This window comes from Manacus vitellinus, unplaced genomic scaffold (genome assembly GCF_001715985.3).
Source record: "Manacus vitellinus isolate BGI_N305 unplaced genomic scaffold, ASM171598v3 scaffold_145_pilon, whole genome shotgun sequence".
NCBI lineage: Eukaryota > Metazoa > Chordata > Aves > Passeriformes > Pipridae > Manacus > Manacus vitellinus.
In genome coordinates, this window is record NW_021939037.1 from 6,922 (window position 1) to 19,956 (window position 13,035).

General features: G+C 39.2%; 1 protein-coding gene across 2 annotated transcripts in view; it reads left to right on the plus strand.

The window, feature by feature from the left end:
* The first annotated feature begins 2,611 nt into the window (after positions 1–2,611).
* KIAA0825 (KIAA0825 ortholog) overlaps positions 2,612–13,035 on the plus strand; it is a 106,011-nt gene continuing 95,587 nt past the window's right edge. For both annotated transcript variants that reach the window (XM_029958173.1, XM_029958174.1), the window contains exons 1-2: positions 2,612–2,696; positions 3,316–3,455. In XM_029958173.1, the coding sequence (XP_029814033.1) occupies positions 3,325–3,455 (131 nt within the window). In that variant the 5' untranslated portion in view covers positions 2,612–2,696; positions 3,316–3,324. The remainder of the gene's footprint in view (positions 2,697–3,315; positions 3,456–13,035) is intronic.

Genomic DNA, 13,035 nt, shown 5'->3' on the forward strand with positions numbered 1-13,035 from the left:
AAAAGTGGGATATGTCTATTAGCTGCATTTCTACACTACGTCTATGAATCTATAATTAAACATCGTGATTTATACGTACATAGAGATATAGTGTAGATGTGCATATTCAACAAAAGTGCTCATAAAAAAATCTATTCAAGAGTTAGGTACACACTGCTTTTACAAACTGTAGGTCTGAGAACAAATGCTTATTATAGTAAATATAAACATTACAAAGTAATCTTAGAAATCCCATGGAGTTTCCCGTGTATGTTTGTACTGGAAGGTGAATTGTTTTATCAGAAAGAAGAAATATCCAATTGGAACTAAGTATAATTTTATATAGGACTTCTGTGAGTACATTTCTTCCTTTTGATTGACATTGAAAAAGAAAACATACACACACGCAAAAGCGCTCTTCAGTTGTAAACATTATATGAATTGGAAAAGCAAGAAGTATCTGTTGTATCAACTTGGCTGTTCCATAATATTTTTTCTAATAGGCCTAATGTTTTTTGGTAAAAATCGTTTCTTAACATTACACTTACTAGAAGTGGAAAATTGTTACAGTGATACCATGGGTTAAAATAAGAGACCTGAAAAATATTTCATTTTAAGCTAAATTGTACATAGGTTAAATTTCTTGAGTAGCTACCGAAGAAATTGGCAGCTACATCACTTTCATGTTGACGAATGGTACTCCTAATATGTTTTGAAAAGAACTGGGCCTATTAAGATGGGAACTTAGAGATTTGCACCGGAATCAGGTTCTCTAGGACCATTTGTCTCAAAATATACAATATTTCACTGTAATAGTAAACAGAAATATGACAGAATGATACTTTTTATGCAGCTTAATAACAAGGGTTTAATCTTCTTTATAGAAAAAAATGGGTTATTAGCATCTTAAATACTTTGACAGAATTTGGAGTTTCAGAACAGAGTTCTTTTCCCATATTATTCCTAATAATAAAAATTCTAAGAAATGGAATTCTTTCTTAACGAACACTGGCTTTTTTGCCATCAGAGGAGGGCTGTGTCATACTGTCAGAGAGCAGCAATGACTGACTGCTCTTTCGAGCGCTGGGAGTGAAGAGGGAAAAGCCAAATGGCAGGGAAGAGACCTTGCTGATGCCCATCCTGCTACCTCCAAGGGAGGCAAGTGGGGCAGGCACCAGAGTGGTAGCCTAGTTCTGCTTAGAGTCCAGGTCATCAGACAGTTAAACTCTATTAGTGTACTGAAGGCCCTGACACTGGTTCTGCTAAGTAACAGCAAAATTTCTGATCAATTGTGCTAATTTTTATCTTGATGTTCTTTTTTTCTTCTGAAACATTTTTATATTTTACTTCTTCCTATGACTAGAGAAAGTCTTGTATTAGATAAATTCTTAGATTTCTTAAGAAGAAATTAATATTAACCATCTAAAACAGTATTTAAAGACTGAATAATCAAATGTTGCTTTTTTTCCATAAACCAAGACTGAAAGAAATAATTGCTCTATTTTGACAAGTGAACCAAAGAAGTATGACATAGAAGTCTTGCAGGAATGCATGCATGAAAACAAGGCTGTCATGTTTACAAAATGATTTTTTTCGTATGGTGAATTTTTCAGACAGTAAACTATACTGATATTTTTCTGAGGAACACAAACTTCTTTTGGCTATCCTTTAAGGAGAAGAGCTAGGAATAAATATAAATACACAATTTTGATTGTGCAGCTATTTTATGAAAACTCTAAATTGTTCTAATCTGTTACTATTTTTGCATTAACATATATCTGTTATACAGTTCCTTTTACACCAGTCATATTGTTCTGCAAGAATAGTCAAATAAAGGACGGATTTGAGCTATAGGTATTGAATGGAGTTAGTATCACATTCTGTAGAAACTCTCGAGATCCTTCTGAAGAGAAGAGGGATGTGTTACCACATCTATAATAAGTAGTATCATACATGAAGAAAGAGCTTTATTTTCAGTATTCCTTTTATCTCAGTTCTGTAAAGCACTGTTAAATGTTTTCCATTTAACTTCTACTTTTAATTATGATGTCTTTTATTGCAGTAACATCTGTTAAGTCTTATATTCAAAGGCTGATCTTTCCTTGATATTTTGTAAGATGTATTTGGTTTACATCCAAGCTTTTTCAGCAGTAAGATGACTGAGTTTCAGCTATGTCCCAAAATGTCAAAAGTCTTTGAATTGTTATTTGCAAAGGGGTATTCTGTAGCTTCTAATAATTTAAGAAAACAGTATTTCCATGAAATATTTCATAGTGTTGTGCTGTTAATTGAGAAGTGCGAGATCTTAGACTTTAAAGGACCTTCATGTTTGTTTTGGAAGAGCAAAATCAGAAATGTGCAGTTCTGCTACTTGTAGGTCTACACTCCTATATGACCAAAAGCTATCAAAAAACTTCAATCTGTTTTTCTAGTAGTACCTCTTGATAAATTACCAATGAACACTGTAGTTACTTTATAGAAAAATATTGCTTACAAGAAAAATAATGGATTTACTAATTTTATTTTGTTGCCCAAACATTGTGTGCATCTGAATATTATGTTTGTTCCACATATAGTTGCTGCAGTATGAATAGTATTATTAAATACTAAATAGTAGACATTAGATATACTGACTAATAAGTTTCCACTTTTTATGTAATTTGTTTCTTTAGTTTTGGTAATAAGTCATCACTGGTTGTAAGAACGACCTAAAACAGGTAAAAATAACTCCACTAATGCTTTGCTTCTGTTATAAAGACTCATGGGATTTAGTGTATTAGTTTGAATAGGCCAGTGGATTTAACCTGTGTTTTAGCGACACAGTTGTTGAGTAAAATGAGTACAAAGCAAGATGACACTGGGTTTATGATACATTATATGTTTTACTCTGGATTTTTTTGTTTTAAATATTAGTGATGATGTGCAGAACTTCCAGAAAGTAGTTATGGACGGAAATTATAAGTACACAGAAAATAATTTTACCCTCTAATGTATGTATTTTTAGTTTCCATTTATAATAGTGAGAATTACTTGTCTAAATCAAAAAAAATTAAGAAAGCTACTACTGTGATTAAGGTAAAAGAACTGATTTCTTTAAACTGAAGAAATGCAAGATACTATGAAATTTATCTCAGCATTTATTTTACTGGTTTCCCTCTGTTGCACTCTACTCAGAAGCATGCATAAGGTGTACTATTCAACACTAATTTTATAATTCCATACATAAATGATTCCCTTGTTAATCTAATACTTCCAGGGAACAAAATGTTGTACATTTTGGTACTTCTAGTCTGCCTTTTTTCATTATTTAACCATTTTGCTGTATCTGTTTTACAGATTCTAAAAATGGAATGGGGAGGAGAGTATTCACTTGATTCTTCCAATTTAGACTGTTTGTTAAATGTCCTTCCTGGAGAATTGGAATTTCAACAAATCCTGAGTGATGTTGATGAGAAAATAAAGAACAACTCTTCCAGGTAAAGAGTATTTTATTTGTATCCAAAATATTAATGAAAGTCATTACAAAGAAATGTGGCTTACCTTTTCTAGTTGTAGATTAAAATTCTGATAAATATTTCAACAGTAATTTTATCTAAACCACCTGAGCATTTAACAGATTTTTAATGCCATATAATTATTGTGCTATAGTCTTTCTCTTTATGGTACTTTTAACAGCTGAATCATCTTAATCTTAGGTTTTATTGCAGTAGGTGTGATAGTGAAGGAAGAAAATGTGAATTCACATGACAGTTGTGTTTCCTACAACTATTAGATGGAATTTTTATTCTATAAAAGAACTACAGAATTTGACAAAAAGCAACATTTGAACTCGGTATGTTCTTTAAGCATTTGTAATGGAAGTAGAACAAGGAAGTAAGTTAATATATGTAGAATTTCTTATGCAATCTGTTGTATTACCTATTTCAGGTAAAATTCTTGTGCTGCAATAGAAAGTTTTCTAAGTAGAATTTGAAATATATTTCTTTGCCCACTTCTTTGTAACATACTGATTTCCAATAATCAATGTTATAGAAACAGTGGACTTCTGAAAGAATTCATTTGTGATGCAGATTTTTTTGCATGACTACAAAATAATTAGCTCAAGGTTCTGTGCCTTATTTGTGGCTTAATTCTTTAGTACCTTTTTAATACTTTGATTGTGAAAGATGCTCTTAAGTAAATAGACTTATTGTCCATTAAAAAAAATAAGTGTACATTCAGAGATAAAACATGACATAATTTAATACTGAATTTTGAAAATCCTTGCCCTTGGATAACCGTGCATCTTACATAGTTTTATGATTTCAAAGAACTCCCTTCATGACATCTGTTTTAAGATCGTATAATTTTAATGTCGCTCACATTTGTGAGAGGAGGTCTTTGCTGTTCCCAAGCAGCTTTCTGAAGAATGGAAGTAAACCATTGCCTTATCTTGCTGAAAACTGACTTAGATCATCTCTGAGTTATTGTTATATTGGTTATGCCAGGCTGAGAGATTTTCCGGGGGGAGGGGGTTATTTATATCTCATCTCATATTTTCATTTAAAAACTTAGTGTTTACTAAAGTATTTACAGTATTAATAATCCCAGGGTAATAATGATATTGAAGATCTGGGAAGTGTGCTGTTGAGGACCACTGCATAGTACAATTTCATGTTACAGTTTTTCAGCAGTTGACATGAGTGAAACGTAGATACTTACACAGAGTTTAGTTGATGTCATAACGCAGTTAATTACACAGGTAATTAAGTTTTGAGTGTCTATGGTCTTATGTATCTGGAAAAAACAGAAACAGCATTTTTTGCAGAACCGTTGTCACCTCTTCAAGTACCAAATAAAAGTGATTTTGTTGTCATTATGCAGAGACAGCCTTAGAGTTAGGAAGATTATTATCAAGATGAATGTTTAGAATTAATGCTTTACTACTGTTTTTGGTTTCAGTGTGTGTAAAATGTATGCTGCTTGTGGAGAAAGCTTTTAGCTGTGGGAAAGCAAGCCAGCTGTCCATTCCTTTTAGTGGTACTTTATGTCACCGTTTTGTGTTACATTTTACATTAATGTCATCACAGTGGAACTGTTCTGAAGAAGGCTGATTGTGACTTGTACCTAGTCCTACAAATTAGAAGGACCTTTCATTGTAAGTTTTGTAAGATCCTAAAAATATTTTATCAAAGGAGAGCATGAAACTGGATTGCCAGGAAAAGTTTTGTATTTTTGCTGAATTGACACTTAAACTAGTTTTCAATCTAATTTTCACAAGGAAAACCAAAAAGTACCTCTGTAGTTACCAGCCGATATTTTGCTTCTCTAATATGTCAGTTTCAGAAATGGAGAAGAGTTTAAAAGGAGATGGTGACAGCAGCAGATGTAACTTTTAAATTAAAAAGAGCCCTTTTATTGCAAATATCTTAGAGATATAATGGAATTAAATAATTTTCAAGTTATCATTGATCTTTGTGAGTGGTATGATAAGAGCAGAACTTTGTGCTGTGGTGATACAGTTGAAATACAATCCATTTTTCATCAGATAGATTTATGCTTTTATTAGACCACCAGGAATGAACGCAATTGTATATAGTATATATATATTTTTAAAAATGAAACATTGTGTAAAAAATTGTGAGGCAAAAGTTTGTAAATCACTTGAATGGTCATTTATTGCCTTCCTACTGAATAGATTTTATTAAATTGTGTGACATGGCAAATCAGATATGCTTTTCAGCAGTTGAATTTCCTTCCATATTTTTCTATTATACCAATTCTATTCGGTGCTGTAACAAAACAAAGGCTGTCTGTGTGAAATTGTTTTATTGGTAAATTTGAAGGTAGTAAGTGGTTCATTCATTCACTATTATATAACAGTTTTCTCCCCGGCCAGCCCTGGCCACGCTGAGGGGCTTTCACCCCAGCTGGCCCCACCATGCCGAGGGGGCTTCTCCTGGCGGCCATGGGGGCTGCAGCCCCGGAGGACAGGAGAGGAGGAACTTCAGAGTGCACAGAGGTTTGCCAGTGCAATTTGCGGGAGGGGCAGGGGGTCCGATGGGCCATGGGGTCCCCAGACAGGCGGGAGGGTGGACAGAGTCCTGCTTGGAGGGTTGTGAGTGGGCAGTGCGAGAGAGACCTGTAGTAAAATATGTCCATAGGCAGGATGGGCTCGCTAGCCTTCTGGCAGTCATCCTAGGAGAAGGACAACTCTAATTCCAAACCCGGGCAGACAGAGCTCGCTTGGCCCTGTAAGGCCATCCATCCAAGAGAAGGATACTCTAATTAAACCTACATCCTGAGGACCTTGCTGTCACCATCCAAGCTCACTAGGCCCTGGCAGATGAACCTTAGGAGTAAAGGGTAGGTCCAGTTCTGCTCATGCTGCGTCTCACCTAAAAAATCCATTGCGCAGGCTCGAAGAATATGTCCACATTTGTAAAGCCCTGTAGCGATGGGTGAGGGACTAAACGGCAGGTGAAAGGTGCACTGGAAGCTGCAGACCCAACCCTGCATGCAGGAGGTTCGGGACATTGGTCGCCTGAGACTGACCCCAGAGATGACAGTCTCTTTGGGCAGCATCCTGAATGACCAAGCAGCCTTTTTCAAGGAGGGCACTGTTTGCTCCACACAGAGAGGGGCCTAGAAAAGATGACCTAACCAAAGCTCATCTCCACCCTTCACCCAGTTGGTTAGCTGCGGCCAATGGGCATCTTCTGATGCAGTCAAACAAAGTCTAAGAAACAAAGGCATACACCTGCCTCCAAAGATGTACCTAAACTGACAGTCACATGCTGGAACATCAGAACCATGCTTGATACTGTGGATAGTGGTCATTCTGAGTGTCGTTCTGCCATAATTGCCCACAAACTGTCACGTCTCAATATCGGCATTGCTGCTCTCAGTGAAGTTTTTCTCCATGAAGAAGGCAGCCTCAGAGAACACAGTGCCGGTTACACACTCTATTATTGGTCAGGTAAACCCAGAACCGAAAGGCATCTCTCAGGAGTTGCCTTCACGATTAAAAACTCTGTTGTCCCTAAACTTGAAATTCTGCCGACAGGTCATTCTGATCGCATTGTGTCCCTGCACCTTCCACTACACAGCAAACAACACATTGTCCTCTTTAGTATATATGCCCCAACTCTCCAAGCTGACCCTGCCAAAAAAGATAAATTTTACACTGTCCTGCACCGCCTTACCCAAAAGGTTCCTGCAGATGATAAGATCATTATCCTTGGTGATTTCAATGCCAGAGTAGGAAAGAAATTTGAAGCCTGGAAAGGAGTATTAGGTGTTGGAAACTGCAGTGATAATGGTCACCTTCTACTAGAGTTTTGTGCAGAGCAACAGCTCACCATCACCAACGCTATCTTTCAGCAGAAAAATAGTCTGAAGACAACCTGGATGCATCCTTGATCCAAGCATTGGCACCTCATTGATTATGTCTTGGTGTGACAGAGAGATGTTCGTGCTGTAAACTTAACTTCCACTTTAAGTTCAAACCTAAAAGGGGCGGTATTCCAAGGAGGAGACTCCAAGTTAATGGTCTTCAAACAGCTACAGTGAGAGACAGATTAGAGGCAAACCTTCAAACTAGGCTCAAAGATCATTCCATAGATCCCTCTCCTGAAACACTTTGGCAACCTATTAAAAATAGCATCCTGCGGTCCTCTGAAGAATCCTTAGGGTTCTCCTTCAAGAAGAACAAGGACTGGTTTGATGAAAACAATCAAGAGATCCAGGAATTGTTGTAAAGAAGAGAACTGCTCACCAAGCACACCTTGCTCAGCCATCTTGTCATATAAGAAAAGCAGCCTTTCATCTTGCATGCAGCAAGCTCCAACAGAAACTTCGTGACATACAGAACAAGTGGTGGATCAATCTAGCAGGAAAAATTCAATTATGTGCAGATACGGGTGATTACAGAGGATTCTATGAGGCCTTGAAAACAGCATACGGGCCTACATATCAGGTCCAGAGGCCTCTACTCAGTACAGATAGTAAAATGCTTCTGACAGATAAAATCTCCATTCTGAATTGATGGTCTGAACACTTTCAGACTCTTTTCAGTACTAACCGTGTAGTTCAAGGCTCAGCAATTCAGTCCATCTCACAACAACTGCTGAAGAATGAATTGGATATTGCCTTTACTATGGGAGAAACTCTCAAGGCCATATAGCAGGTGAAAACTGGCAAGGCAGCTGGGGTTGATGGAATTCCACCTGAAATTTGGAAACATGGGGGCCAAGCACTTCTTGCTAAATTTCACGAGTTTGTGGTGCGCTGTTGGGAAGTAGGTGAACTACCATCAGGCCTTCGTGATGCAGTCATCATCACTTTGTATAAGAAGAAAGGTATTAAATCAGATTGCTCAAACTATCGTGGTATTACTCTGCTCTCCATTGCTGGCAAAATCCTGGCAAGAATACTTTTGAACAGACTAATACCCACTATAGCAGAAGGAATTCTACCTGAAAGCCAATGTGGTTTCAGAGCCAACAGGAGCACCACAGACATGGTATTTGTTCTCAGACAACTGCAAGAGAAGTGTAGGGAACAGAACAAAGGCCTCTAAGTAACCTTTGTTGATTTCACCAAAGCTTTTGATACTTTGAGCAGAAAAGGTCTGTGGCAGATTTTGGAATGTTTAAGTTGTCCCCCCAAGTTCCTCAAAATGATCATCTCACTTCATGAGGATCAGCACGGCCAAGTCAGATATGGTGATGCACTTTCTGAGCCCTTTCTAATAACCAATGGTGTGAAACAAGGCTGTGTTCTCGCTCCAACCCTACTCACAATCTTTTTCAGCATGATGCTCCAAAGGGCCACGGCAGACCTCGATGATCAGGACGGTATCTACATTCGGTACTGTACTAATGGAAGCCTTTTCAACCTAAGGCGACTGAAGGCCCACACTAAGACCTTAAACCATCTTGTCCAGGAGCGGCTTTGCGCTGACGCCACTGCCCTTGTCGCCCACAAGAAGCAGCTCTGCAGCGTTTAACATCCTGCTTTGCAGATGCTGCTGAGCTTTTTGGGCTGGAAGTCAGCTTAAAGAAGACAGAAGTTCTATCAATCTGCACTTCAGGAAGTCTTCCATCATCCCCACATCACCATTGGCGAATCAGAGCTCAAGTCAGTCCAACAGTTTAATTACCTTGGTAGCCTCATCTCCTCGGATGGTAAGATTGATGGAGAGATAGACAACAGGCATATAGTGCCTTCGGAAAACTCTATAAAAGAGTCTGGTGAAATAAACACCCGAAGAAAAGTACAAAGATCAGTGTTTACAGAGCCATTGTGCTGTCTACTCTTTTATTATGGTTCTGAATCATGGGTCATTTACCGCCACCACCTGCGACTCCTAGAACACTTCCATCAACGCTGTCTCTGTACAATCCACTGGACTGATTATGTGACTAATACATCTGTTCTTGAACAGGCAGTGGTTGCAAGCATTGAGGCCATGTTGCTGAGAACACAGCTGCGCTGGGCAGGACACGTCTCCAGGATGAAGGACCACTGCCTCCCTAAGATCTTGCTTTGTGGTGAACTTGCCACTGGCTTCCGCAAGAGAGGAGCCCCAAAGAGGAGATACAAGGACTCCCTGAAACAACATCTCAGCCTTGGCCATATTGATCTTCCTGATCGGTCTACTCTGGCCTCCAATCGGAAGGTCTGAAGACGCTATCTATAATGCTGCTGCTTCTTTTGAGAATGCACACAGGTTCACTCTCAAGGAGAAAAGACAATGCAGAAAGAACCGTGTCTTGTCGATACCACTTAAGGAGTTTTTCTGTTGTGCCTTTTGCTACCGGACTTTGTCTATCTCACATTGGCCTCTTTAGCCACCAGCCTGCTTGCAACAAATGTGGGTAGAGTCCTTTCCAAATCTTCATTTGGGAAGCCTAGCCATGATGATTATATAACAGAACCCTTACTACACTTGAATGTTAACTTTATTTTTACAGCAGTTTTTAGAAGCAGGTAAATACGCACTCTCAAAACTATTGTCATTGCTGGCCAGTTGTATTCATCAAGATAGCCTTTTCATAGAATCATAGAATCAGCTGGGTTGGAAGGGACCTCTGAGATCATCAAGTCCAACCCTTGATCCACTACTGCTGCAGTTGCTAGACCATGGCACTAAGTGCCACATCCAGTCTCATCTTAAAAACCTCCAGGGATGGAGAATCCACCACTTCCCTGGGCAGCCCATTCCCAATGTCTGACCACCCTCTCTGTAAAGAAATTCTTTCTAATATCTAACCTAAACCTCCCCTGGCACAACTTAAGACCATACCCTCTTGTCTTGCTGATAGTTTCCTGGGAAAAGAGACCAACCCCCACACCTGGCTACAACCTCCTTTCAGGGAGTTGTAGAGAGTGATGAGGTCTCCCCTGAGCCTCCTCTTCTCCAGGCTGAACAGCCCCAGCTCCCTCAGCCTCTCCTCATAGGACTTGTGCTTGAGTCCTTTCACCAACCTCGTTGCTCTTCTCTGGACCTTCTCCAGCACCTCAATATCCTTCCTGAACTGAGGGGCCCAGAACTGGACACAGGACTCCAGGTGTGGCCTCACCAGCGCTGAGTACAGGACAAGAATCACTTCCTTGGACCTGTTGGCCACACTGTTCCTGATCCAGGCCAGGATGCCATTGGCTGCCGTGGCCACTTGGACACACTGCTGGCTCATGTTCAGGTTCTTTGTCTCCATTCTTTCCCTTCATATTTGAACTTTTACTGTTTATCAAAACTGAGTATTTGGATAATTTCTCCTAATTGATAGTTTAAGAATTACTAAGAGTGAATTTTTGAGCAATCCACAGAACTAAACTTTCAGCTGATATTTAATACTTCTAAGCAAGAAATACAGTACAGAGCTTGAAACTAAGCTTATAAGTGATTAAAGTGATTGTAGGCATGAAATCTCTTCAGTGGTTGATTTTGTGTATTCAGTTTTTTCTTCAGTGAATGATTGGCTGCCTTTTAGTGGTAATAAAGCAGCAACAGATTCTATGAGGCTGTAGGACAGTGTGAGGTCTTGATCAACAGAACAATTGCTCAGAATTCAATAAAATTATTTACTAATAATTATATCTTCACAAAACACTGGAGACTGTAACTTCCTGAGGCTTTTCACAAAGACTTAATTTAACTTCAGTCTGTTAAACTTTCACCTGACCCTATGTCTAATTAGCAGTAATTTATTCATCAAGGGTTTTGAAGAAGGTCTTTTTTGAAGGGCTTCAGTGAGGTCACTACTAATAAGTGCTTAGTTAGCTGCCACATACATCTGCAGAATCAGATCTTTGACTGCACTGCATTGCATCTTTTTCTGTAACTGTTTAATATAAATTGTAATAATTATTTGAGAATTAACAAGAATTAGAGACTATCTGGAAAGTCTGACATGGTCCAGCTGTTGATCATAACTTTGCTGATTTGCCAAGAAATGCTTCCCATTTACATTACAAATAAGGGATAGAGAAGTTTCAAAGAGGATGTTAAGTCAAGCCATCTCAATCCATTTTCCTGTATCAGAACTGGAGTGTGCATGGCCTTATGTGTTTTTAAACTGAGTTGTGCTGCAAGAGTTACCTTTCTCTTTTATTTTGAAGAAATTCGAGGCTTGATCTCCTCTAGAGTTTTCAGGAAGCAGCTTACCACACATTCCTGTTATTCAAGAAATTTAGCAAAGTCTTGGAACCTCCAACCAAAATCCCAAGAGCGGTCGAGAATTTTTAACTAGAACTAATTGTAGAGGAATAAAAACCATGATTTTATCAGTTGTACTCAGATCTACTATTTATCACAGCTCTTGAAAAGAATTTGACGCTTTTGAGTGAATGTAACCCGCTGCTGTACAAACCTATTACTTTGGTGTTTACCTGATGTCTCAGTTTAACAAAGTTGCAACTTTGAAATTAAGAAACTTCAGGTGAAAGTGTGGAAAAGGAAGAGGACAGGTCTTTATTGACAAAATCCGAATAAACAACAAATGGTGCAATCAAAACTTTCAGAAAAGAAACAAAACAAAGTCCCAGTTCCCCAGCGGCTTGGGGGGGGGGTGGGAAGGGCTGAAAGCAGAAGTGTTCCGGCAGCTCTGCTCGCAGCCACGGGAGCGGCCGCTGGCTTCGCAGCCAGCCATGAGAGAGTCCTTTTTTCCACAGGCACAGCTTCAGGTCAGGCAGCTCTGATAATGCAGCCTCGCCCCTGGTGCACAATACCTCGCTCCGAGATCAGTCGCTTTCTCTCTCTCTCAGTTGTCCTCCATGAGGTGTCCGGTGGGGAAGAAACTTCCCCTCAGGAAAAAGGAGGGGGCCGGAAAAAAAAAAACAACCACCAAACCCCCAAAAAACCCAACCGAAAGTAGCTTCTGCTCTGTCCGTCGGTGGAAAAACCCATCCACCAGACAAAGGATTCCCGAGCCGTGGTCCCGGCCCCCTCTTTCGAGGGCACCTCCCCCTCCCACCGCTGCCCAGCGCGTGCGGCTTCGCTCAGTCCCCCCACTCCTGACTCCCCCCACCCGGGAAGAAACGATGGGGGGAGAGGACGGGACACTGGGGAAAGAATTCCAACATCTCTTTTCCAACCTATGACACCTGAGAATTTAGTGCTTATGAAGACATTAGAGTAACGTTACTAAAATCTTTCTCAAAATAGTAACTGTCTAATCACTTCACTGGACTAATTGCTAGGAAGAAATAATTAAACTGAGAAAGGAATGTAATTTTTTTCCTGTGCAGGCTGTGTTGTCTTTGTGCATAATAACTGAGCTTAGGATAGTTGTTCCTTACCAACTTGCTAAGTGGACACCTCCGAATTTCTCAGAAATTGGCTATTTTATTGACGTTAAGTTTCTTTACTCCAATATTCAGTGATTATAACTGTGTCAGTATCTTAGGTTAGTTAGCTGCCACATATATCTGCAGAATCAAATCTTTGACTGCACTATAAAGTATCCCATTTCATTTCATTTCATTTCATATGAGCATATGTGAGATGATGGCTTCTTAACCATTATTTGTCACTATTATGTTTTGGTCAATGGAGCTAAAAGACACACAATT